Genomic DNA, 25,817 nt, shown 5'->3' with positions numbered 1-25,817 from the left:
GCTAGCCATTATAATGTGATTCAAATTCACTTTTAACAAAAATCGAACCTAACACATCTTATTTACAAGTGAAGATGATACCGTACTACTAAGTGGCATTACTGTTCTGAACATAAAATTTTATGAATAAAAAGTAAGGAATACCCTCATGCAATTCTTAATGGTGTTCTTGAAAATGGTCAGGTGCAATACATTGAGAAATCGCTTGTATTAAAGAGCGTTTAGTAAAAGTTAGAAATAAAAAAGAGTGCGTGAAAGACTAATGAGTAAAAGTTAGCTCTCAAACAAAAACTTAAAATTAAATAATTATCGCATTAGGAATGATGTTTCAGTAGTAAATTTGTGGTGCCTTCGTTTGAGAGAAACACTTGCTTTAAAGAGAGTTTGGAATAGTGCTTCGGTAGTAACTTTGTGGTGCTTTGAGTAGTTCATTAACCAGGTTTCTCAACCAAATATATGAAATGAAAATGCATTGAATTGTTTATATGGCAACTTTGTGGTGCTTAAGTAGTCATTAAATTGTTTTTTTTTTTGTAAAGAGGTAAAGAAAAAAGAAGCATCGATGCTTTGTAATTGTTCGCATGACAGAAAAATTATGTAGACAAAAGGATTATAACTCATTTGATTAAGAGGTCTTACACGTAGTTCTTTTCTTTTTATTTTTTTTTAATATGAAATCAGTTGGTGGCTTCTCTCATAGTAGCTCACTCTTTTAGGGGAGGAGAAAACTCACAGAGGCATTTCAGCCTCCCTTAACCACTATTGTGTGATTCATCAGAACCAAGAAATCAAATTCAAAACATACCGTGTAAAATACGAACCTGAAATTTATCTCTAATGATTGAGTCATTCCATAATGATTTCTTACGTGAGAGTTCTAATTTCAATTCTTCGACCCCTATATCCTAAAAGCATATACTCATTTTGATTAATTTTTAAAAAAAGCTTATGTTCCCTAATTTCCCGGGTTCTAAACTTAAATCACAATTGAAAATAAAAATAAAAATAAAAACAAAAACAAAGAGAGTTTTAACAAATCACTCTCGATACTTTTCACTTTTAACAAAAAATCACGTTTATATCTTTCTCTAGTAGTATTCATCGTAAGTTTTTCATTAAAAATGAATTTTTTTTTTTTAGAACTTTTTATTAGTTTTCTAAAACAAAAAGCAAAATAAAATAGAAAGAAGAGAGGATCGTTCAGTTTGGAAGCGTGAAATCAAGCCTACTACAGTCAGTCACAATCGCCCCGTGGAAGAACCATTACAATTAGCAATGGCACCAGCGTCTACAGCCAAGAGAGCCGATCGAGGGACCTCGATAAGCTCCTCCTCCGCCCCGGCAATCTCGTCGGACACAACTTCGAACCCGGCCCTGGAGTAAACCCTTTTCTTCCTTTTCCTTCTCTCCCAAACACTCTTCTTTTTCGATCGATCAAACGATTTTGTGGGTTTCTTACAGTGATTTTGTTGCAGCTACGAGATGATCTCAAAGAGTACGCCAGAGTTTTGGTGGTTGGGGCTGGTGGGTTGGGCTGTGAGCTGCTCAAGGACTTGGCTTTGTCTGGTTTCCGGGAGCTCGAAGTCATAGACATGGATCGCATCGAGGTTTCCAATCTCAATCGCCAGTTCCTCTTCAGGTTATTTGAATGTTCTTTTTGGGTGCCTTTTGCTTTAATTTGTAAATTTGGTGCCTTTTGCTTTAATTTGTAATGGGTGAATTGGGAAATTTGTTGATTTTACTTGTTTATTGCCCACTTTACAGTCTTTCATTAGCTAGAGTATTGAAGATTTGTATAATCTATCAATATTTTAGTTCTCTAACTGATCTTAATGACCCAACATTTTAATCTTAACAGTAAAATTATCCCTGAACCATTGATGTTTGTGTGTGTTATTAAATGTCTAATCTCTCAATATTAGCATTCTATCTGCTTCAGAACCGTCTATTTTGATAATCTCTGTCGTATACTAATGAATACTGTAATTTCTTTTTTTTTTTTCTTATCTGCCTTATCGATGTAAAAAACAAGGGAAGAAAAAGAGTTGCACTTCAATTTCTTGTTAGAGTGCTTTCCTCATGAAGTTTTTGTCGTAGACTTGAAGATGTAGGTAAGCCAAAGGCTGAGGTGGCTGCAAAACGTGTCATGGAGAGAGTTAGTGGTGTAAATATCGTTCCACATTTTTGCCGGATTGAGGACAAGGAGCTTGAATTTTATAGTGATTTCAGTATCATCGCCCTCGGTCTTGATTCCATTGAGGCTCGGAGCTACATCAATTCTGTTGCTTGTAGTTTTCTTGGTCAGTATGTTCAACCTATCCATTTTGCTCATATTTTGTCTCTGTATTACATATTAAAAGTTCTATATGGGTTCAGGTGTTTCTATAATTATATTTGCGCTTGTTTGTGTGATATTGATTATTGACCTTCCTTGTTGCTCTAATTATTGATAATTACAGTGTTTATTTTCCTTATGAGAACAGAAAGAATAGATTTAAATAAAATAGTCCCAGAAAAGCCTGCAGACAATAGATTTTGGTCATTAAACATGCTTGCTAAAATTGGTCCAGTTTTGCAAATTTAAGGTGTAGATTTTAGGGTGTCGAAATTGACACACACACAGTCCACTTATGATATGTCTTGGAACTCTAAGGTGTCAAAATTGGTCCAGATTTTGGTTTGAACTTTTGTTTCTAATATCAGATCCTTTGTTGCTTTGGTGACCTTGCCTTGAAGCTCTTATGTATAACAGCATTTTTGGGACTTTTTCTTTACTATACTTGAGCTAACGTGGCCCTTCACATTTTATTTGTTATTCTTTTGGAAGAGTATAATTCTGATGATACCCCACAAGAAGAAACCATCAAGCCTATGGTAGATGGAGGGACTGAAGGTTTTCAAGGACATGCTAGGGTCATTGTTCCAGGGGTCACTCCATGCTTTGAGTGCACCATCTGGCTTTTCCCCCCTCAAGTGAAGTTCCCTCTATGCACCCTTGCAGAAACCCCTAGAACTGCTGCTCACTGTATTGAATATGCTCACTTGATCAAATGGGATGAGGTGACACATTCCACACGATTTCACTATTCTTTCCCCTTTATGTTTCATTACACTTTATAACTGTTCCATGAGTTAAAATTGATGGTATGACAACTAAAAATGCATTCTACAAATAGTTACATAGCGGAAAGTCTTTTGATCCAGATGATCCAGAGCATATGAAGTGGGTCTATGACGAGGTCAGTGAAGTACAATTATGTAGTGATTTACATTTTGTTTATATTGATGTTCATTTTAACTTAGATTTGTTGCTCAATATCCAATAGGCTACCAAGAGAGCTGAGCTTTTCGGTATTCCAGGAGTTACATATTCTTTTACTCAGGTGCATATGTACTTAAAGATTATTTTCTTTTTAAGATTCTGTGCCACTGAGCTGCATAGTTTGGATTGGGTGTTAATTTATATGGGTGAAGAGAGATATTACGATTTGCCTCCCTTCTCTAATAAGCAGATTATGTTGTTTACAGGGTGTTGTGAAGAACATCATACCAGCTATTGCTTCCACAAATGCAATTATATCAGCAGCATGTGCACTAGAGACATTGAAGATTGCATCTGGATGCAGCAAAACACTACCAAACTATTTAACGTGCGTTCTATTTCTCTTCGATACCACTCAACTTAAACATCTTGTCCTAGATGTCATAACCAGTATGGTTGCAAATCTATGTATACGATTAGTGAATGACCACTCGCAAAATAGTTTAGGATTAGTGAATCCCCACACCCCCCCCCCTCTCTCTCCTCTCTCCCCTTAATTGCTTTTACTCCAAGTTTGCATTTCATTATGCTTGATCTCCGAAAAGTTAGATTGCAATGCTAAGGTTGTGAAAAGTGCCCATATTTCTTACATTGGCAAATTAGCTCGCTTTGGATGCTAGGTCATTGTTGAACATCATCATCAAAATTAAAGCAAATGGCTGCACATGTTTCATCTAATCAAACTTGTTAACAAAAGGTTTTATTTCAATATGTACTGAGTGTTCAGAGTCTTTGTAGGTATAATGGTGCACAAGGTCTCCACACAAAAGTGACTGAATTTGTCAGGGACAAAGACTGTCTTGTATGCGGACCGGGTGTTCTTGTTCAACTGGACACCTCAATTACTTTGCAAAAGGTTATTTTCTAGATCCTTTGATTTGCTAGAATTTGGTTTCTGTGAACGTATCTTTGGAGAAAATTTAGTTTCGGCGATATTCATTTTTAAGTTTCTAAGTCCAGCATTTTAGTCTTTGTGGTTAGTGTTCCTATAACTGGATTCTAGTAGTTGTTTGATGAAAGCTATTGTATGTTTAGGAGGCAAATGCTATACTATCTTTTAGTTATGATCTCCTTGGTGTTGCTTCTGATGTCAGCTCTACTTGTTTTGTGTTATATTTTAAAATGTTCGTTTAACTTAAGAAATGAAAAGTGATTCTAGTTTCTAAGTGAACAAAGTCGGTACCGCACCAAGGTGTTATGTTGTGACCACCAACGATGCCTAAATCTCAAGTTCTCAATTAAGAAAGTTGTTAAGACTTCTCTTCCTTGTCATTTCTCCTTTGTCAAAAGTGAAACGCTCAAGTTAGTTTTTCTGATAATTTGATTCTGATTTGTAAGTATCAGTGATATGTCCTATTATTTTGCGCGGCTTCGCCTGTCCTAATTCAACTTTTATGGCAACAGTTCATTGATCTACTTGAAGAACACCCGAAATTGCTATTATCGAAAGCAAGCATCACACACAGAGGGAAGAATCTGTACATGCAGGCTCCACCTATACTGGAAGAGATGACCAGATCAAATCTAAGCTTACCACTTTTTGAGCTAATGGGTGAAGTTCCGAAGGATGTTGTCCACGCGACCGGTACAACCACAAAGAATGACAAAAAAACTTCGTGTCTGAGAAAGTTGCGTGTTATTTTCAAAGGAGTGGATGTGATCACAGATGTGGATACAGCAGGAGAGTCATGATTTTTTCACTGGATCTGATCTAAGACCACAGGAGTTGCAAAGCTTTTGAAGATTCTCTCCCTGAAACGATTGAAGCAAGAGACGGAATTGGCGAGGCAAGCTTGAATACCATTCTAAGTAGTAAATCCTTTCTTCGAATATTATCTCGAAAGATGATTGATCGTTTACTATCCACCATGAAAGCAATGAGATTTTACAGTTTCAAGTTGCCCTCAACAATTGTTTGGATGAGAATGTTTCTGGGTGAAAAAGATTGACCGTATGTGATCAATTCCTGTTATGGGCCTTATGACCCATGGATTCATGTCTTACTATTACCTTGTAATTTATTTAGTCCAATGCTACAAGATGCCATCTGTTATTCTAATGATTGAACTAGTTTGTTTCAAATTGCTTCCGTAAGATTGCTTATAAACGCCTTTGTTAAAAGTGCTTTTATTATAAACATGTTGAATATATTATTAAAAATCCAAGTGTAACATGAATAGTCACGTTTGAGGTATTTCTTCGTAAATGCTTTTAAGAGTTAGATTCACTTTTAAGTCTCTCTGTCAAACATAGTTATTAGAAGCGTAGTTGGTAGACCTTGATTAAGTTTTCCAAAACATGCCATGGTAGAAGATACCAATGTAATTTTCTAAAATATGAGGGGTGTCATTGCAGTTTTATTTAACTTGAAGACAAGTTTGAAGATTCTTTATGATTCACAGCCAAGGAGATCCAAACATCAAAACTTGATTACCACAGAAAACTTCATAGTACCAAGTCTTGTTGGGCAGTGCGCACCTGTCAAGCTATCCACAACCGAAATAAGATCACGGGAGCTTTAGGATGAGGCTGTCATTCCAAGTCAAATGGTTCAAAATCCCTAATTAATTCGAGGCCTATGAGTCTATGACCAGCTTCAAGCTTGGATGATCCCACATCCAACCCAACATTCCACTCCATGAACAGAAAATGATGAAATTTCAAATTAGTAATCCTCATTTAACTAATATAATAATCAAATGCCGTGTGAAACAAATTACAAAGACTAAACACCGTCGTATTATTGAAAAATCTATTGTGTCACTAAGTTATATCCTCTGTTACTTCTGCAACGCTTATTAATATCATAACTAATTTCAAGATTCATTCCTCAATGATGTACTCCCTTGTGATTGCAAAAGTCATTAAGGCAATAATTAGCTTTAATGTTCATTCCTAGTTCCCACATGCAACCGAACATTTCATTCCAATAAAACGAAGAAAATTCAAACTTCATTTTTTGATTCATCAATAATTAAGTACCATATGAAACAAAGATTAAACTATCATTTTTTTCAGTTGAGAAAATCTAATATGTCATCTGGATATATATTTTATGTTTACAACATTCATCAGGTGTCATAGATTATGTGATGATTGCTATAGAGTATAGACATAAAGAGATATACTTCATGTCATAAAACTAGTATATTTGGTCGTACTGATCACGTAATTAGTGTTGTAAACATAATAAGATATATCACGACGTCTACGGTGAGGTTTCTTCATTTTAGGGGTCATGATATTCCATGCAACCCTAATGCTCAACCAACGCTAGCCATGAAACCGTGTGGAAAAGGGACGTGGACCAAGCAACACCATATATACAATTCAACATTTTGCTTTCCAAAGAAGAGTAAAGTAGAACATGAAACAAGTGGAAAGAAAAAGAGAATAATAATGCATCTTACCCGTTAATGCTCTTGCAATTGACTGACCGATACAGAGGGAGGCAGATGAATGAAGAAGTGGGAAAAAACAAGCACACACAAAAGATCAATTTATCTGGCAACAAGTCTATTTCTCTAGTCATGCATGCTGGCTCACATGTTGCTCTACCCTAGTGAACCAGTTGGTGCTATTTGCACCCTTGGTTGATTGATTTTCATGCATACACATCACACTCCTTCCATTTCCAAAAACTAACACATCATTCTTGTTTTGATTTTTTTCTTCCTTTTATGGCTTATACAAGATATGCATATGAGGCCTAATTGAATAGGGATCGACAATATGTTTACTTTTCAAGGGTATTACTACATTTATGTGTTTTTGAACTTATGAATTGTATTCCGTTAGTGTCAAGACACAGTTAAGAACAAGTCATGCTTTCGTTAGCCGCGGATACTTCCATAGGTTGGGCACTAATTCTTTACATAGTAAAATTCTTCCGCATAGTGAAGCTATATATAAGCAACACAAGTGGATTAGTAACAAAAACATATTGCTAAACCATAGTGAACCTTGCACCCTTGGTGATTGATTTTCATGGATACAAAACTCTCCCTTTTAATTTTGAAAAACATCCCATCATAAATAAGGGCACTAACGCGTTACTAATATAACATTAAGGCTCTTACATTGCAGAAATTTTTCAATGTGCTCAGAACACGGAGTGGTACACCACGTGTCATTATACAAGTGATGAGATACTTGTGTTAATGAATTAACAACTTAAAAAATAAAACTTCCTTCCACTTATATAATGACATGTTGTATACCACCCATATTCCGCACACAATGAAAAATTTATCCTCTAAGTCGAGCGAAGCTAGCAAGCAGTTCGAGTGGATAGTAATACTATATGACAATTTATACATCCTAGAAATAATACTATAAATGTACAATGTTTGTTTTTATGTGGACTATATATGAATCTCGAACCAAAAACTAGGTATTTATAGGGAAATGGATGTGAGGGGCAGAAAAGTCATTTACAACCAAGTGTGTAGGTTTTGCTAGAGATTTTAAGTCGATCTTGGATTGGCACGTATCTGGGTGTGGGTTGTTGCCGGCTGTTCCTCATCTCTTTTAGGGCAACTGGATAATATGATGACATACAACATGATTCTTGTGGGCCAGTGGGACTTCAAATACAGATAGGCCAACTGCCTACCCTTCCACATGGCTGCACAAAACCATGTGTGTGTAGAGATGCAGAGTGGGACTTCACATAAACCCACCCATCCCCTTCTCCTCTGCCCTTTGCTTTTCCCCTATATAAAATCCCTACTTATTTCCTTTAGATTTTATTAAGAGAGTTTCAGGTTCGGAGACACCACTCAGGCTTGCTTAACACACAAATAATAACCCAACTTCTTGATTAATTAAGCTGCAGACATGGAGAAACTAGAAGACGACTTGTTCTTTGCAGACTTAACTAAGCAAATCTCTCTTCTAATCATGGATGATGAGGAGGATCCTATCGCAACTTGCCCTTCAGTTTCTCTTCAGGTATACACTTCATTTGCAGTGATTGTAATTGTTTATCTTCTTCTTCGTGGATACGCTAGCAACATGTGGACGTAGCTCGTATTAATGTGAAGTGATTTCCGCAACTCTTTCTTCCTCTGCACACTCTTGTGACATTTGAAATGAATAAATCCAGCGTTGTGTAGAAGGAGAAAAAGAGTGTGGAAGTCAGTAAACCATGTTAGATTTTAGTGTGTTGTTTTGCAAGTTTACTTTTGTGTTCTCGATCCGTGTATGATTATATCATTTTGTACTTGTTCTATCTAGGAGATGAAGGGACTGATTTCCTAACATGTTTTTAATTGTGCTTACAGGCTTTCTCTTGTGCAATCCACCCACCTGCACATCCTGCCTTTCTGTATGAGCAATCCTGCAGGAGAGAAACCAAAGGAACTGGAGTTTTCATCCCCCAATCAATACGTCCAAGAAGAAAGCACAGGCAGGGAAGGTTTGCCTCATACAACTCAAAATCCCACAGATCGTCACAAGCTGATCACAACAAAACGATGGTTTCCCAAGCATCTTCCGACTGCGCTTTTAGACCGAAAAATGGATGAGATATAGAACCCTAATTATCAAGAAGTATTGTACAATGCAATAAACTTCTGCTGATGAGTCCCTTTGCCAAACATGGCAAGGCAAGGATTTTATGATACTAATATTGTTATTGTTATGGTGATGATGTCTGTGTATGGGAAGGCAAGGAAAAGCTATTTACTTTTGTTCCTTACTCTGCCAAGGGGAGCTTACCAAAGGGTAGATTGTACCCTTTGAATTGTGAACGTGTATGGGGGATTGAGGTATTGGATATAGGATGAGCTTTCTCTAATTCATTAAATTCTATTCATTAATTGTTTTATTTTGATTTTAGTTTGGTTATTTGTCCAAAATGTTGTATGACATTAGCTTAATTTGATTTAAGTCAAGACATATGAGTTACGTCAGTTGGTTGTGGTAGTTTGTCCAACTACTTGCATCTAAGTTCGAAACTTCTTCTATAATTTAGAGTAGTTTAGAATAAGAAAATGATTTCTACATGCCTTTTTCTCCATCTTCAAACTTGGGTGCGTTGAAATTAGTTTCGTTAAAATATTGACTTGCCAAAAAAGAAAGTTCAATTGAAGGCAACATAAGTGCATGGTAGATCTAATGAGAGTTACATTTGTAGTAAAACAAGTAGTCCAAACAAGTTACCCCAGTTGGTAAGCATACATCCAATTGAGAAAACAAAGATTTTGGGAGAAAGATTGAGGTGCAACATTCAGACAACGAAGCTTTGTAGCTTGCTGGATCTGCAAATCGGAAGAAAATATCTTGGATTTGTTTTTATGCTAGGAATTATCGAAAGGTAAAAACAGATGAGGTGGAAGTGACAAGCATATGAGCAATTTGGTTGGTTGCAAATCAACCTAAAAGGAAAAGCTATTCATTTGACTATAAATACATGTTCTTGTTTAAATTATTGGAATCTATTAGGGCCGTTGGCAAAGGATACTGCATCATTGCAGGCATCAACTTTCAAATTTCTCTTTAATCTTGACATAATTGACCACTTCTATTCCTTCTCTGAACTTTGCGTGATGTTTTGCGATTGATATATATAAAGTCGTTAGAGTAGTATGATTGAAGCTTAATCACCAAACCCTACCATCATCATTCACTAAACTTGTTCTTTTGTTATGAAGTTAAGCATCTAACGGAAAATCAATTAGCAACAAATTAATATGGTTCTTGGCCAGACTTTCATGGCAGAATAACGACGAATATGTGGTGCAAGAGGCATCCAATTCTCAACGTGGAATTTACACGTTCGACGTGGAACATAAAACTAGTTCTACAACTATTGTCAATTCGTTTCTCGCTTTGAACATGCTCTTTGATTAATCTTCCCTCAGCATGTCACGTTTCGATGGTACAACTACATGCATGCATTTCTTTCAGAAGGCATTCCTTTCATTTTCGATGTCATGTTTGAGTTCTCTCTTTAAACACTTCATATATTTTCCCTTTCTTTTGGGCAAGCTGTTTCATTGCTTTTTCTTATGTAGTTTTCAACTTTTGTGTCCCTTCCATACTGGCAGCCCATCAGGCCACATGACCTCTCACTTTTGATACGTGCCTTGTCGGCTGAGGTGAACTGAGAGTTGAGAGGGTGAATCATAAATCAGGAAATTGAGAAATATTACCTAAGCTTATAAGGAGTTGAATGACTTTCCGTTTTATAGTAAAATGTCAATTTCTTTTATGGTATTAGCCAATTAAAACATATTTTCTACATTTTGATTTCACCATCTTATTATCAATGTACTGTGAACCTGTGGTGGAACTTCAATTTTCTTAAAAAAAATGAGAGTGACAAATTAAGTTGAAACAAATAAAAATATTATTTGTCAGGGAATATTTGCGTTGATTTTTGCTTTGAGATCTAGCTAGCTCTCACTTTTATTTTTCCTTTTTCTCTTTTGTTGGATGAGAGCTGAGAGAAGTAAGATCAGAGATCTAGGTGCAGCACTTGCCCATCTGTTGACCAGTGGAAGTCACAAACTTTCAAAAACGATCGGTGAATTATTTAACGAAAGAGAATGAATCTGTGGTGCCCCACTTACAGTTTATGTCCATCCATATCTTAAAAATTGAATTCAAAGCTCAACATTTGCTTTTAAAACACAAGACCAAGTCATGAGATGAAATGATTCCGTGAGTTTTTCGGGTCTCTAGAACGGTAGACTGTCGTGACAAAGTTATATGGTAATCTTATTTTTAGAGGGAAAGAAAAATGAAAAAAAAAAAATCTTGTGGATAAGATGTTGGATTTTATATATGCGTCTTCGAATTTGGAACTCATCCCTTCTTTATATTAATGTATTAATTTTGAACTCTCCTTTATCTCCTCAATAATAGTAATTTAAAAAAACAAATCACGAGTCACAACTTATGATAGGTGACAATATGAAAGTTCTTAGCTATTTTCGGTAATATATGTATTTACTTTTCAATTTTCATGTTAGTCACAAGAAATAAAATGTGAAAGTTGATTGCAGTTTCTTGCTTCAACATACCTTGATTAATCACACTTACATAATAATCCAATTATCAACAAACACGTCATATAGTTTACAAAATATGATTTAAATAGATTCTCTCTAGCATTACTAATTCAATAATATGTGAGGTGCTAATAAAAACCTTCCGTTAATGCTTTTTATACAGCAATATTCTACGCTAAATCTTAAAACGACGCATAAACTCGAATGAGGATTACCGTTACTATCTAGAAGTGCTGACATCGAACTCATCGCATATAATCTTGTAAAAAAGTGTAGAGTGGGAGACTAATACGAGAAAATTCGGTCTTCAGCAGCCCAACTTTTAGCCAACTTTTATTCAACATTTGGTTTTAGACTTGTGCTTATTTGGACGATGTAAAATTGTTTGATCTATTAAATTGGTTAGGCAGTGATCACAAATCAACTTACTTTCGGTTAAATCGCAATCGAATTTTTATGCAAGTGGGAGATTTTCAGTGGTCTACGACTAGGAGCGGGTTGTGGTCCACCGATAAAGACCGACACCATATGCATTTGGACAAGTGAACAGTCCGCATCACGGCGTGTTTTAGGTCGGCCGATAGTCCTTTTGCCTTCAACAGAGTAGATTGAAAATTTAACCTCCGGACCGACCTAACTGCTGGATGCAATTAATGGAGGAGCTAAGAATTTAAATACAGGTAAACTAATTTATTTTTCTTGTAATATATAGTGAATCTAAGCATTGAGGGTATGCTAGGTTTTTGTTTTGTGCAATATTAACATAACATGCTTAATTTAACGATTCATTTTTCTTAATTGATCTCATTTTTAACACTACTTAATACTATGATCTAGTGATATTCTTCTTCACTTATAAGTGACATTATATTATTGCTAACTCGTTATGAGGTTTAGCTCACTTCTCTACCCTCTTAGTGTAGATAATATCATTTGTTAAAAAAAAAAAAATTGGTCTCCTTTTTTTTTAAAGAAAAAGAGAAGAAAAATAATCTTGGTATACATTGGAAGTGACTTGAGATGTATTCAAAAATTTTATTTTTATTTTTTAACCTTATGGGGCCTAAATAAATAATCTTGGTATACATTGGAAGTGACTTGAGATGTATTCAAAAATTTTATTTTTATTTTTTAACCTTATGGGGCCTAAATAATCATTTTATGTTAAGATATGTAAGTTATTTAATAATAAATTTAATGTGGGGTCTATTTAATAATATGTAGGGGCTAATAAAAAAAACCTAAAAATTGGAGTAAAAAGTACATAATTAAGGTCTCATATGATTCTACTCCATTGATTTTCTCTTTACAAAATTGGAGTAAAAAGTACATAATTGTTATGATTGTTGGTGTATAGTGTCTTTAATCTTTATCCCAACCCATTCGACAAAATCCATGCGCAGCAGAGTGAGATTTTTTTTTTTTTTTTTTTTTTCTTCTGATGAAGGGGGAGAATTTATTAATATCATTGGGCCTGACTGCACAACTTCAGACCCAAACTCTGGCCATATTTCAGTTCAGGTAGGCCAAGACCCGAACAATGTATTTCCGGGCCGCGTCTGTCCGGCCCATATTATAGGCGGAGATCACAAAAAGTCAATGAACTGAATTACACAAGTGACAACACAACACTGGCACTCTCAAGTTACCAACGATTTCGAAGCTCCGTCGATGGCGGACCTCTCCTTCCTCGCCCTCCTCCTCCTCCTGCCGCCCGCCCTCCTCTTCGTAGTTCTCTACGTTATAGTCCGGCCCCGCCCCGTCAAGATCCCAATCAAGAACCGCCACGTGTTCATCACCGGAGGCTCCAGCGGAATTGGTCTGGCCCTGGCCCACCAGGCCGCCATCGAGGGCGCCAGAGTCTCCATCCTCGCGCGCTCCATCGACAAGCTCGAGGAAGCAAAGAACTACATCCAGCTCTCCACCGGCATCGACGTGTCAATCTTCGCCGCCGACGTCCGCGACTACGGCGCCGTATCGAAGGCGGTGGAGGAGGCGGGTCCCGTCGACGTGTTGATCGTGAACCAGGGGGTTTTCGTCCCCGAGGAGCTCGAGAAGCAGGGATTGGATGAGGTGAAGTTCATGGTGGACGTGAATCTGATTGGGAGCTTCAACATGATCAAAGCCGCTCTCCCCGAAATGAAGAAGGGAGAAGACCGTGGGCCGCGCTCGATCGCTCTGATGTCATCCCAGGCCGGCCAAGTCGGAATCTACGGCTACACGGCCTACTCCGCCAGCAAGTTCGGGCTCCGTGGCTTGGCCGAGGCTCTGCAGCAAGAGGTGATTTCTCACGACATTCACGTTTCTCTCGTATTCCCGCCGGACACAGACACCCCTGGCTTCGCTGAAGGTAAAACTGTAAAAAAAATTGTAAATGTTCGATGTGGAATTTTATTGTTTCGATTTTGATTATTTTTTATACGAGCGATATTCTACTTTAAACTAATATAAACTGTTAAAGGTCAGGGGATTCGAACTTGGATGCATTGGAATGTTAAATGCGGGTAGTGAGATTCGAACATTGGTGCATTGGGGAGCGCATCCGCTCTAGCCAACGTGGCTACTCGTGATTTTGCTCTAATTTTAAAATTCAATTGTTGTAGAGACCAAGAGGCGGCCGCCGCTGACTGGCATTATAGCGGAGTCGTCTGGGGCGATGAAAGCCGAAGATGTTGCGAAGAGGGCTTTGGATGGGATTAAGTCTGCTTCTTTTATTGTGCCTTGCAACTTTGAAGGGTTATTGTTGTCCATTGCCACTGCTGGGTTGTCTCCTCAGAGGTCGTTTGTTATGGCATTTTTCGAGGTGGTTGCAGCTGGTTTGGTTCGTCTCATTGCTCTGTGTTTTCAGTGGAATTGGTATACTAGCATACAGAAGTGGCAAGCACAGAACAAGAGTGAGTATTGTTTCATATCACTGTTTAACTGATTATGTTTTAGTTTTCGGTTTGATCTTACTGCATAGAAATTGTATTTCCTAGACGTAGTTGCCAATTGTTTGTATGTTTCCTGTTTTTATCCGAACTGCCTAGTTTAATGAATGGTGCTGCCGGGTTTAGAGATGTTTCCTGCATTTGAATTACTCATGTTGTGGATCCAACTGTGCATTTCAAGACAATCTTAATAGGCTAGAGAGATTAATGTCGTTTCCTTGTTTCATGTTTCTGATCCGAATCTGAGAAAGTATAATGAGGACGAATAGATGCATCGATTAAAAAGAATGAATCATTCACTAAGGAAAATATGGTCCGTGATCGGCGGATTGCAGGACCTAGCACCGGTGTAGCTGACCTTGAATGGTTGGGATAAGATTGTGCTGTTGTCATTGCTAGTAAGTAGGAGATCAAAGCGAAATTATACCTGTGTGCTGCTGGCGTATTCATCTGTCGTAGAATGTTACATATTAATTCCGATTTTTGTAATCAATATACCCAAATGGCGGCATCTTAGATTCTTAAGAACCTCCTTTCCCTCTAATCTAAAGTAGCAGTCTGGGAATCCGATTCTTTTTTTTTTTTCTGTGCTGACATCCTTGCATGTTTAGTTATGAGTGAAACTTCACCATTTCTTGTTTTTTCAACGATTTTAATTTCAGGGACCTGAGATTCGCGGTGCTTTGTATTGCACTTAGACTGCAGTTGTCTGTTGTGGGTTACTTTGGTTCTTCAAGTCTCTGACCTCATCCAAGGTGGAGTTTACCTGTTGAATTAACGGCATTGCTACTTGAGGAAAACTTTTCGGTCACCAGTCTCCTTATTCCTAAATTGACACTGTTGGTTTTCCAGGCATTCAGTATCGTCTATATTCATTCCCGATTATGATAGATCCGTTTGTTAGGAAATTAAAACAAGTCTTGAGATTTCTTTTGATACCCTTTGAATTTTGTTTCTAGTCGATTTATTTCGTTGTTCATATAGACTACTTCAGAACGGATGTAAGAACGGTTGATGAAAGAGTTTTTGAAAAATGCGTTGTCTGTCATTCCCCGCCAAAAATTCAGTAATATGTTCAGATGAAGTTGTTTGTTGCCTCAGAATTTTACTGTCGTAAATATCTAAGCAAATATGAGAAGGTGGCATACAAAATTTAGGTTTGGACATTGTCTTAGCTTTTGCCAAAAGTCTCTTTAATCACGGATCTGAAACATATGCGAAAGTAAATCATTTAATCAAGAAAAATCTTATGCACAGTATGCCAGTGGCGGATCCAAGATTCTAGCATCAGGTGATCCTAAATAAGGTACTTTATGAAATATTTTATCGAGTCGCATGAATTTATAGTGAATTAAAAAAAATAACGTTGTCAAATATGTGGTTTAAAAAGTGATGCAGCATTCTTCTATTAATTAAAATGTTAGGTGACATAACCTGATTGAACAACAATTAAAAAACATGAGGAGTTGGCCACGTGGGAAATGGAGAGAGTGTCTTTCTTCTTTATTGGAACCAAGGTCCAAGAAAAACATAGTCATGGCGATCTTCTCTGTGTTCCTCTTCGTTTGAAATTAAATCTGTCACAACCCGTCCCGGAATTTTAATTCTAAGGACGTGAAGTTATGAAAATGCCCTTAAACGGGACTAAGGGGCGTAAAATATGTTATAACTTGATGATTTGGGGATTGGGTAGGATCCCACATCCCTCAAATCCCTCCCCCATTTCTGCATCTTGTCTCTCTCTCTCTCTCCTCCCTCACAAATCTCTCATTCTCTCAGAGTTCTCTCTCTCTCCTTCGAACTCACACAGACCACCCACAAAACCACCATAAAACTATACCAACGAAGGATCTAAGACCACCATCGTGCTCCTGAGGACCACACGAACATGATGGTACCAATTTCAGGTGAGTTTCACTTCGGAAAACATGGATTTCAATTTCACTGTGCGTGTGCACTGTTCATGCACACGTAAAGCTTGATGTTTTTGGGATTTTGAAGCTTGTAGGAAGCTTGGTGAGGTCCTAAGGAAGCTCGGAGTGCTTCGTTTGAAGGATTTGGACGTCGGGATAGCTTGGTTCAAAGTTGGCCGGAGCTTTCGAGGCTTTTTCCGGTGAATCCACGGCGAGTTAGGGGTCAAGGCAGGTATGGATGTGTTCGTCTTGTCAATACCTTCATTTTGATATAAAGAACGTCGAAAATGGTTAAGAAACGAAGAAGTTATGACACTTTGAAATTTACCCAGAAATTTCGGCAAAACACCCATCTCCGGCGAAACCAGTCCGGCGATGCGAGGAAGAAGGCGCGCGCGTGGGCAGCGCGTAGATAGGGCGCGTGGGGCGCGTGAGAGCTCCAAATTGAGTTCTGAAAATTGTCACGCGTTCGTGACGTCGTGTAGATCACCGTGGTATATTCACACACCCAAATTGAGCAACGTATGAGAAAGTTATTGACGAATGTTTGGTGTATGTGCGTTAAATAACGTCAATTTGGTTACTTTTTGTATAGGTGAAAATTATACAGAAGAAGAATGTAACCAATCTAGGGGAGGCTCAGGGACCTACGAGACGTCGATGTGATCTGTGAGTGGGTAGTTTTGTTTTCGTATATATACGTATGCTTGACGTATTTCCCAGGAAACGTATTTTAAAAGAAATACGAATTAAATATCCTGTCATATATGCATCGTATTTTAATATGTGCATTACCATAATTATGCATACTGTTGCATGGTGCTGAGGAGGCCCAGGTAAGCTACATTTGATATACATTTGATATACGTATGAAATACCTTTGAAATACATTTGATATACGTATGAAATACGTTTGGAATACGATTGAAATACTATGGAAATACAAATGAATTATGATTGTGATATGATTGAAATATGATTGAGATATTATGCTGATAACGATCATGAGATATGATTGAGATATGAAGAATTATATGATAGAGATGTGATAGAGAGCTCATAACCTGCACCCTCCGTGTGAGTGCTCCCGCCCTGAGCAGGGCCCAGCCTTCACGTGATGTTCACCTCACCGCACCTTATGCTCAGCTTGGATCCAAGCTAGGTGCCCAGCTTGTCGTACAGACCACATTAGGTGGTTCCGACTCGTAGGTGACCCACGATTATTCGCCCAGCTTCACGTGATCGTAGCACTAAACCGTATTTATACGTCACACCCAGCCTTGTCGTACAGACCACTTTAGGTGGTTCCGACATCGTGGTCAGGTTTAGTTGTTTAGTTATTGAGATTGAGAATTGAGCTCTAGATTCAGCCGTACAGGTCACTTTAGGTGACTTCGGCTGCCAGTACTATGTTATTGATATGGTTTATATCTGAGCATTTGCATATCATTATGAGGCTTTGATTGGCATACCTGTGAGTATGATTATCATACATGTGAGCATGATTGACATACCTTTGAGTAGGATTGGCATACCTTGAGCTTGATTGACATATCTATACATACGTATATATGTTTATTTTCTAGAAAAGTATACAGGTTTTACGGAGAGGGGTTACAAAGTTTTGAGAAGTGTTTGGATTTGGAAAAGATTTGTTTTACTGACCCACTCAATTTTGGTTTTGCGCCCCTCCAGGTTCAAGAATTGCAAAGGTGTGGTGACTACGAGGAAATTCAACGGTGTTCTGACAGAATGGACCAAATGAGGACTCACCTTCGGGTGGTTCATCTTAGAAGTTGTATATTTTAAAGCTTCCGAACTGTGTAAATGGTTACGTCACTCTCACGTGACAGCCAGCATGCCCTCCTTCGGGACGGGGTGTGACAAAATCCTTCTTGGTTCAAAATTTTTGTTGCAAAACATTTGCACAACCATTCTCTTCCACCACTTGCCTGGACCGTTGGTGTTACTCAAAGGTCCTCATAGGTGCTTCTTTGGACTTCTAGGTTGTTTCGAGACCAACAGGGTCCATGAATACATTAGCCCTTGCATATAGCAAACTATTATTTGTTTACAAGAATGATCTTAACTAAACTTATATGACTCAAAACAAACTTAAAAGACTCAAAACAATGCAAAACAATAAAAAAGACTCAATTTAGACTCTAGGACTTAATTTGGACGAAAATAGAATTGGTTTTGACTCAAAAGACTCAAAAATACACTTTAGGACAGATTTGAAACAAATAGAGGGGATTGGGTTTTTGACGAATTTCAGAGAAAAACAAGTAACTAAAAGACTTAAAAGGACTTTTTACATGTGAGGATCTAAATACTTTCTTGGTTAAAATACGAACTCAAAAAATTAAATTATTTTAATCCAAACTCGAAAATGAATTATTCTAATTGAAAGGACATTTCGACCGAAAAAATACCCAATGATAGTGATTTTCTTGCAATCTTCCTCTCCTCTTTTGTTTTTTTTTTGTTTTTAAACAAACAATATTATCTACACTAAGGGGTGGGGGAGTGGGCTAATTCAGGCTAGAAATAATGTAGTTCAAGTTTGCCTTTGACGAAAATTGAATCTAAGATCTCTTATTTATCAATGAAGAAAAATATTTTTATACCGTAGTACTGAATGACTTCTCTCCTTTTTTTATAGGGTAAAATTTTTACCCCCTCAAGTGCATTTAAAATATAATAATTTGTTTTTTAAAAAAAAAAAAAAAACCCTAGAAACCCATCTCTCCCCCCCCCCCCGACTCCCTCTCCTCAATTCTCTTCACCGCCCCTCCCATCCAAAAACCCACCCCACCCCCACCTCCCGTAACTCCCATACAACCCTCCCTCCCTTCTCTCTCCACGGCCGACGCCCCCGCAACGCCATCCAAATACCCAAAAAAAAAAATCGCAATCTTGAACCCAGATGAGCACGTGGAAGAATAGGATCAAACGACCTCTCGATTTCGTCGATCCTCAGCTACACTATGAAATCGAACTTCTCTGGCAGTGCGTTGGTCTGTGCGTGCACCAAGTTCTCATCCAGATCGAGAAAACTCTGTCATCTTCTCCATAGAGACAGCGGCGTAACTGGTGGCCCGAACAATAGCTTATGGCAAACCGGGTTTCCTGATCCGGGTTCGCATTTTGGGCGTTGGCCGTGGAGAGAAGGGAGGGAGGGAGGGTTGTTTGGGGGTTGCGGGGGAGGTGGGGGTGGGGTGGGTTTTTGTTTGTTTGTTTGTTTTTTTTTTTTTTTTTTAAATAGGGTAAATTATTATATTTTAAATGCATAAAAAATTTATTATTTTTGCCACGTGACACAAATTTGGCAGTCACGTCAGTACAAATATGAATTTCATATTTGCCACATCATCACTTAATGGATTTTCTAACGGATGTATGAAATTGAAATAAAATGATAAATAAATGTATGAAATTAAAATGTTTTAAAGATATTATAAGTAATTGCAATAACCCAAAACCTGAGACAGTAAAATATAATTTACCGTTTGTTTCAACTTTAAGGTTTGCAAACTCAAGGCAAAATAGACGGACAGAAACAAACCTAGGAGTGAAGAGGAGAAAATGGGAGGCAGAATAAAAATCACTACCCATTCCCAAGAACAAAATGGCGTCGGATTATGTTTCGGCCCATGAAAGATCCAGACGCGAGGCCCAAGTGAGTAAGACCGTACAGACCGTAAACTTCGGGCCCTACCCTCTGATAGGTCACCATTCCATCCGCGTAGACGATTCCTTCCTCCAATTGTGGAACAACTTACCAACAAGCGAAACGAATTCAGTGAGGCGACTCAACTGCTCAGCGCTCAGCAATGGCGTCCACACTTCTGAAGCGAACGAGCTTCTCCGCAATGAAATCAGTGGTGGGAGGCTTCCAAATCGGAGCTCAATCAAGAGCCTACGCGGCCGCTGCAGTCGGGACCGACCTAGTCTCCGCTGCAACCAATGTTTCCCTCCAGAAAGCTCGCACCTGGGACGAAGGCGTCTCCTCCAACTTCGCCACCACTCCTCTCAAAGACATTTTCAAGGTTTCATTTTTCATTTATGTGTTTAATTTTTCTATTAACATTCTGGTTTCAGTAAAATTTCAAGATTTTGGAGGCTGAAAATTTTGTGAAATTTGTGTTTTCAGGGCAAGAAAGTTGTCATCTTTGGGCTCCCTGTAAGTTAATCTCTCTGTTTATATCATGGGCTTGATGTAATTTAATATGTTAGTGAGAAATGCCAAATTTAGGGTCAGTAAAACACTGAAAATTGAGTAAATTATGAATCAAAAGCATTGAATTTATGAATTTTGTGAGTTCCTAGAAGAGGAATTTAAGTGGGTATTTTGTTTTCAATATGTCAGGGCGCCTTCACCGGCGTTTGTTCTGTGCAACACGTGCCTAGTTACAAGAACCAGATTGATAAGTTTAAGGCCAAAGGGGTTGATTCTGTGATTTGTGTAGCTGTGAATGATCCATATGTTATGAATGGCTGGGCAAGCAAACTCGAAGCCAAAGAAGCTGTAAGTGTTCCCTTTATTAAGTGCCTTCTTCTAATTTACGGAAAGAAGTAACTTTGTAGATTGCACCGCTCTTAGTGACTTGAATTTGGTGCCAAAAGTAGATAGATGGATGTCTGGATCATCAGTTCTAAAACTACATTCTAAATTTTAGCTTGTTGTACTAAGCGGCTATAGCCTATAAGAGTTCCCAAGTCAGTCTCGAGGCTAACTACTTGGAGAACAATCGTGGTTTTTATGTTTGCGAATTTTTCTTTTCTAAATTGCTATGTTAGTCTCAACTCAAGTAGGTTCAGCTTGATAACTCCGTCTGCTTGTACATAATAAAAATCGCATTTGGCAATTCCTTCAAAGTTTAGCAGCAGTGCTTTATTGTTTGAATGTAAATTATTGCAACATCTTTTTTTTCTTTTTGAAATTTGGCTAAATAGATTGAGTTCTATGGAGACTTCGATGGGAGCTTCCACAAAAGCTTGGAATTGGATAAGATCTCAGTGGTGCTTTGCTTGGACATCGCTCTCAAAGGTATAATCATCATCGGTTGTATTTGTTTACATTTTTGTAATTGAGTGTTTTGGAGAAACAAATGGGAGTTTATTGAATAAAACCTAGATGGGTATCTGGATATTGCATCGGACGCGGTTTTTTATCCATGGACTGTTCTTTAGTCCTTTTACCCTATCCTCCCTTTTTTCCCAATAATTTTAAGGGTCACCCTCCCTCGGTTTTATCCACAATCTATCTTACTATAGCCATAAAAATTTCAGTTTTGAAGAAAGTTTTGCTCTCTTTATGCAGATGGTCAGCATATGTGGTCGACGGGAAGGTGAAAACTCTAAATGTGGAGGAAGTGCCATCAGACTTCAAGGTTTCTGGCGGGGACGTCATTTTGGGGCAGATCTAGTTTTTATAGTTCTTGTGACAATTTACACGGTGCTTGATCCATGATGAGACATGTCATCCATTTGTATCCTTAATAACTGAATTCTGTTGAGTTCTGTTGAGTTTTGTTTGTTAATAAGGTTATGAAGGCCGAGTTTTGGCATGAAGTTTTCGGATGTCATGGTTTTAGGAATGGGACATTTCCTGCCATTAGCATCATTACCTTTGTTTACTAGTTCATATTGGACCGAGACCCCTACCATATGATGCAATCACATTCTCCAGTCCAATTGCTGTTTTTTTCATGCATTACTAGTTTATCCTCCAGGTAAGTTTTCGTTGGTTCGTTGCGCCCACATTTGCTGTATAGCTCTTTCGGTTCATCCTCCTTGACAAGGGTTTCATAATCGATCGTTAAACTCATTTCGTATGATGGGAGTTGCGTGGGTGTTGGGCAGTGCTCTGTTGTGCTATCCAAATCACTTAACTAAATTATATTGGTAGCTTCAGGACTAACGGAAAAACAAACGCAGGACATGTATATTAAGTAAGTTTAAACAGTTGAGACAACTGTTAGGTAGTAGGAATTCCCCCAGAATCCACTTAATACTAATTACTAAGCTACAAAGGAAGGGAAAATGTGAAGGGGGAGGACAAATAACTCATCATGACACTACATAAATAGGCAATGAGCAGGACGCAAAACGAACCAGCAGCGTGTGGCTCTTCACATAACGTCACTTGCTGAGGTGCCTAATGCTTGAAAGGTAAAACACATTCCTTATGCTTGAGAGGTAAAACACAAACGATTCGGAGATGAGCCAAATCCAAACTCCATACGGCATCAGTGTCCGCTCTGTAGCAAAGCAGGTTTTTGTTAGGTGTTGCTTTACACATTAAACAAGGGGAAATAAAGCTGGACGAATGAAATGATTTTTGCTTCTATATTTTGAAACGTAGTTTCATCTTTCAATATTATTAGCAGCAATTAATCAATAGAAAATGTTACAAAAAGTCAATTTATAGAACCTGTGCAGAAGAGACTTCAACTCGGCCTGCTGTAGCAGCTTTGACGTGAAGGTGCGTCTGAACTTTCATCAGCAACTCTCCCACTGTTACTACAAGAATGAACAATAACATTCTCTAGCACACCTTTTCCCTTGAAGGAAAAGTTTGAAGTTTCTCCTCCGCTATGGCCAGAAACAGGAGAAGGGGCTCCAGGTCTCTTTGGAGTAAGGTCGAGGCGCTCAAACATTCTTGCAACACCAGCAATTCCTGCACTCATCTCACGTTGAACCCCTTTGGTCATCTCCTTGACTGAGTTGTTACGAGCAAGTAGCTTTTCCCTAAAGCCTCGAGTGCTTCTTGAGATTGACTCTTTGTATCTTTCACAATTTTCAAACATGTGTATAAGAAAGAAGTCAACATCAACTTCAAAGTGAAGTATAGCAGTAGCATTTCTACCTGGCTGAGGCAGCAGACAACTTGGATTTGATAGAATCAGGGAAATTGATAGTCTCGGATGGGCTTGGTCTGTGTGGACCATCTGGTGATGGCCGGCCATAAATAACTCTGGAATGACCAAGAAATAGTAAGCCACCAGAAGATAAAAAGAAGAGATGAATACTATAGACAACAAAGATGACGAAACAAGCTTAAATCATATTCATGTGCCATGAGATAACACCTTCTATCTATGCACTTCATACTATATTGCAAACTACATTCCAGGTGATCAGCACAAGGCAGTAACATATATCCGCTTCTTGTGTATGTATTAGAATAAAATAAGATTTACGTGCGTCCACATTAGGGAATAACTTTTGGCCTTAGGTGCAAACCTCGGCATGCAACGGATATCACTATTGGCAGCAGTGCTGCAAATAAAAGACAATGGAGATTGAATAATAGATGGCCTTTGAGAAGTTGGCGAATCTTCTGGAGAAGTTGGGTATGTTTGCTGGAAACCAGGCACACTTTCATGATTGGAAAAAACAAAAACACGGGAAGGACCTAGCCCAGGTGATCTCTGTCTTTCCCTTCTGCGAGCATAATGAGCTCTGCCAGAAGCAGCAGCAAGATGCTGCATGATGCGCTCATCCAAATCGGAGTCATCTGAGAAAGATTCCTGAAAAGTTCAAGTTTGTTGTCAATGAAAGACCCGTTACCAGCAAGAAAAATTAAGTATACAAAATTTATTATAAAAACTCACGTGCTCAGCATCAAAATCCTCATACGAATGATATGTTTGGGGTGCCATGGAAGATGTTTTTCTTGACCTTGAGTTCTTCTCATTTTGTATAGCAGCTAGAAGCTCTTGGCTACACAGAAAATAAAAAATTAATTGAAACATAACGGAAAGCAATCAAGAAGTAGCACATGCATGAACTAGAGAAAGTTACATACAAAGCAGGATCCTTCAGGGAAAATGACTGCCAACAAATTGGGCATTCTTTACTTCTTTGTGACCTAAAAGAATATCAAGATTAATAAGAAACAATAAATTACAATTAAGAATATCAAGATTAATACTTCTTTGTAGACCGTGGAGGATGGAAGTAATGTATCATTTGGCCATATAAAAGACATAACCTATATATAAAGTGGGGTTACCATTCTAATATACAGTGAAGATGATATTCGTGTTTGCAGCTGGTTATCTGAAACAAGGATAAATTTTCAGGGTTAAACACTCAGATAAACGTCTGAATCTATGAGTGCAATACTCGCAGACAGCACATACTTCACAACAAGGGCTGTTTACTATCCATTATGTGCTATAGAGATCTGGTACAACAGCAAATACAAGATATCTAGTTTTTGCGAAATAACTTTAGCATGATCACAACCATCACTGCAGATCCTCTTATCGCAGAAACTTCTCTTATATTTCAAAAACATACAGAGAAAAAGATGGAAGTCCAACTTGGTTCTCAAAAACACTTGCATTCTAAATCTTTGCGCATTCCCACCCGTTCATTTCCATCAAATCCGACCAAGGAAACCGAAAGATTGTATTAATAAAGGATATACTCCAATGAATCATCATGCTTTATGATAACAATATACATTAATCAAACACAAGATTACATTGTTTTTCCATCAACCAAGTTTCCCAGACACTGAAAGAACCCCGAAAACTAGCTAAAGAAACCAATTATCAGAATTGACCGTAGATCACAGTCCATTTCGGCTACCAAAACAAGAGAAACTGCAAAAACATAAGAACTCGAAATCAGACTGTCAAAACCGATTTCGACCATTTACATTAGCAATCACAATCAGCATTACGAGACTGACCCAGTAAATACGGTCAGTTGGGTATGCACAAAACACTGAGTTGTACAAAAATTCAAAAGCTTTTCAGGTTTTGAAGAGTCATACGGTGCCCGGGTCGTCGCAGTTGAACGGCTCGAGGCAGATGCTGCAGCAGTCTTCGTACGAGTCGTCGAGAAGATCCGTGGAGGAAGACGGGGGAGCTGAGATGGGTTTTGGATTAAGAGAAGAAGAGGGAGCGAAAGACGCCATTTTTGAGCAATGCGGAGGGAGACAGAGAGGTGCAGAGGGACTGAGGGAGAGTGATTTTAATGGAGGAGATGGGGGGACTGGTGTGAGGAGGAAGAAGAAAGGGAACCCTAGAAAAAGTGTTGGTGGGGAAGGAAAGAGTAGAGGGTCAAAGTAAAGAATTTTAGGGAGGAGAAAAATGAAAAAGGATCAGAAAACGCAGCGGCAAAGCTAAACACCGATTCACACGCTTTGGTTTGATGGAATCAATCAACCAAATACTTGATTTCAATAATATATAATCAATCTCTCTATTTATCATTTGCTCCTTTTGTTTTGGTTTATTGTTGTGCAAGGGAAAGTTTGCTAACAAAACCACTATTTTTGCAATTTTCTTACCAATGAAAGACAGAGAAATTTAGAAATTGACAGACACCAATTCTCTTATTTGGATTCATAAACATAGAAATTTAGAATTTCCGCGTGGAAAAAAAACTTGGAATTTGGGACCACCAAATCCCAAGTTCAAATTCCATGTAAATAGGTGTCATTTCTCAATTTCTATGATTGAGAGTTTAAAAATAACAAATTCCGTATTCAATTCCATTGTTATTTTAGGTTAACCAAACAAGAAAATTTACAAATTCTAGAAAATAAAATCTCGTCATTTCAATTTTCGTCATTTTTAAATTCTTTAGTAATCTTAAATTTCTTCATCCA

General features: G+C 38.1%; 5 protein-coding genes across 5 annotated transcripts; 4 read left to right on the top strand and 1 right to left on the bottom strand.

Moving 5' to 3' along the window:
• The first annotated feature begins 1,275 nt into the window (after positions 1–1,275).
• LOC103930817 (NEDD8-activating enzyme E1 catalytic subunit) lies at positions 1,276–5,361 on the top strand. The gene is given in 10 exon segments (XM_009340199.3): positions 1,276–1,294; positions 1,297–1,379; positions 1,476–1,639; positions 2,098–2,300; positions 2,828–3,060; positions 3,177–3,239; positions 3,327–3,383; positions 3,529–3,650; positions 4,061–4,178; positions 4,727–5,361. Coding segments are annotated over 10 exon segments (1,350 nt in total). The 3' UTR covers positions 5,015–5,361.
• Positions 5,362–7,960: 2,599 nt separating this feature from the next.
• On the top strand, positions 7,961–9,140 carry LOC103930816. The gene is made up of 2 exons (XM_009340198.3): positions 7,961–8,275; positions 8,608–9,140. The coding sequence occupies exons 1-2, from the start codon at positions 8,162–8,164 to the stop codon at positions 8,848–8,850; spliced, it is 357 nt and encodes a 118-aa protein (XP_009338473.2). The 5' UTR covers positions 7,961–8,161; the 3' UTR covers positions 8,851–9,140.
• A 3,800-nt stretch (positions 9,141–12,940) lies between these two features.
• On the top strand, positions 12,941–15,354 carry LOC103930815 (3-dehydrosphinganine reductase TSC10A). Its single transcript, XM_009340197.3, has 3 exons — positions 12,941–13,690; positions 13,944–14,234; positions 14,933–15,354. The coding sequence occupies exons 1-3, from the start codon at positions 13,012–13,014 to the stop codon at positions 14,938–14,940; spliced, it is 978 nt and encodes a 325-aa protein (XP_009338472.1). The 5' UTR covers positions 12,941–13,011; the 3' UTR covers positions 14,941–15,354.
• A 4,596-nt stretch (positions 15,355–19,950) lies between these two features.
• Positions 19,951–21,760, top strand: LOC103930814 (peroxiredoxin-2F, mitochondrial). Its single transcript, XM_048584487.1, is given in 6 exon segments — positions 19,951–20,235; positions 20,340–20,369; positions 20,556–20,714; positions 21,143–21,194; positions 21,197–21,236; positions 21,510–21,760. Coding segments are annotated over 6 exon segments (603 nt in total). The 5' UTR covers positions 19,951–20,019; the 3' UTR covers positions 21,616–21,760.
• Positions 21,761–22,106: 346 nt separating this feature from the next.
• On the bottom strand, positions 22,107–25,336 carry LOC103930813 (E3 ubiquitin-protein ligase RHF1A). Its single transcript, XM_009340195.3, has 8 exons — positions 24,978–25,336; positions 24,207–24,253; positions 24,000–24,062; positions 23,806–23,914; positions 23,435–23,721; positions 23,058–23,165; positions 22,623–22,978; positions 22,107–22,449 (listed from the first exon to the last, which is right to left on the bottom strand). Exons 1-7 carry the CDS (start codon positions 25,119–25,121, stop codon positions 22,639–22,641), a joined length of 1,098 nt encoding a protein of 365 aa, XP_009338470.1. The 5' UTR covers positions 25,122–25,336; the 3' UTR covers positions 22,107–22,449; positions 22,623–22,638.
• Between the last annotated feature and the right edge of the window lie 481 nt (positions 25,337–25,817).

The sequence above is a fragment of a genome, unplaced genomic scaffold, assembly GCF_019419815.1.
Source record: "Pyrus x bretschneideri cultivar Hongxiangsu unplaced genomic scaffold, Pyrus_bretschneideri_v1 Contig21, whole genome shotgun sequence".
In the NCBI taxonomy this organism is placed as follows: Eukaryota; Viridiplantae; Streptophyta; class Magnoliopsida; order Rosales; family Rosaceae; genus Pyrus; species Pyrus x bretschneideri.
The sequence above is the reverse complement of the archived record's forward strand: the minus strand, read 5'-3'. Positions and strand labels throughout refer to the sequence as shown.

What these genes read in the sequence shown, in the direction of transcription:
- LOC103930813 (XM_009340195.3), bottom strand. Translation starts at nt 25,121, where the DNA reads ATGGCGTCTTTCGCTCCCTCTTCTTCTCTTAATCCAAAACCCATCTCA. An exon ending in TCCCTGAAGGATCCTGCTTT is followed by an intron (nt 23,915 to 23,999) that starts GTATGTAACTTT and finishes TTTTCTGTGTAG; the next exon opens with CCAAGAGCTTCTAGCTGCTA. An exon ending in TTGTCTGCTGCCTCAGCCAG is followed by an intron (nt 22,979 to 23,057) that starts GTAGAAATGCTA and finishes AAATTGTGAAAG; the next exon opens with ATACAAAGAGTCAATCTCAA.
- LOC103930815 (XM_009340197.3), top strand. Translation starts at nt 13,012, where the DNA reads ATGGCGGACCTCTCCTTCCTCGCCCTCCTCCTCCTCCTGCCGCCCGCC. An exon ending in CACCCCTGGCTTCGCTGAAG is followed by an intron (nt 13,691 to 13,943) that starts GTAAAACTGTAA and finishes CAATTGTTGTAG; the next exon opens with AGACCAAGAGGCGGCCGCCG.
- LOC103930816 (XM_009340198.3), top strand. Translation starts at nt 8,162, where the DNA reads ATGGAGAAACTAGAAGACGACTTGTTCTTTGCAGACTTAACTAAGCAA. An exon ending in GCCCTTCAGTTTCTCTTCAG is followed by an intron (nt 8,276 to 8,607) that starts GTATACACTTCA and finishes TTGTGCTTACAG; the next exon opens with GCTTTCTCTTGTGCAATCCA.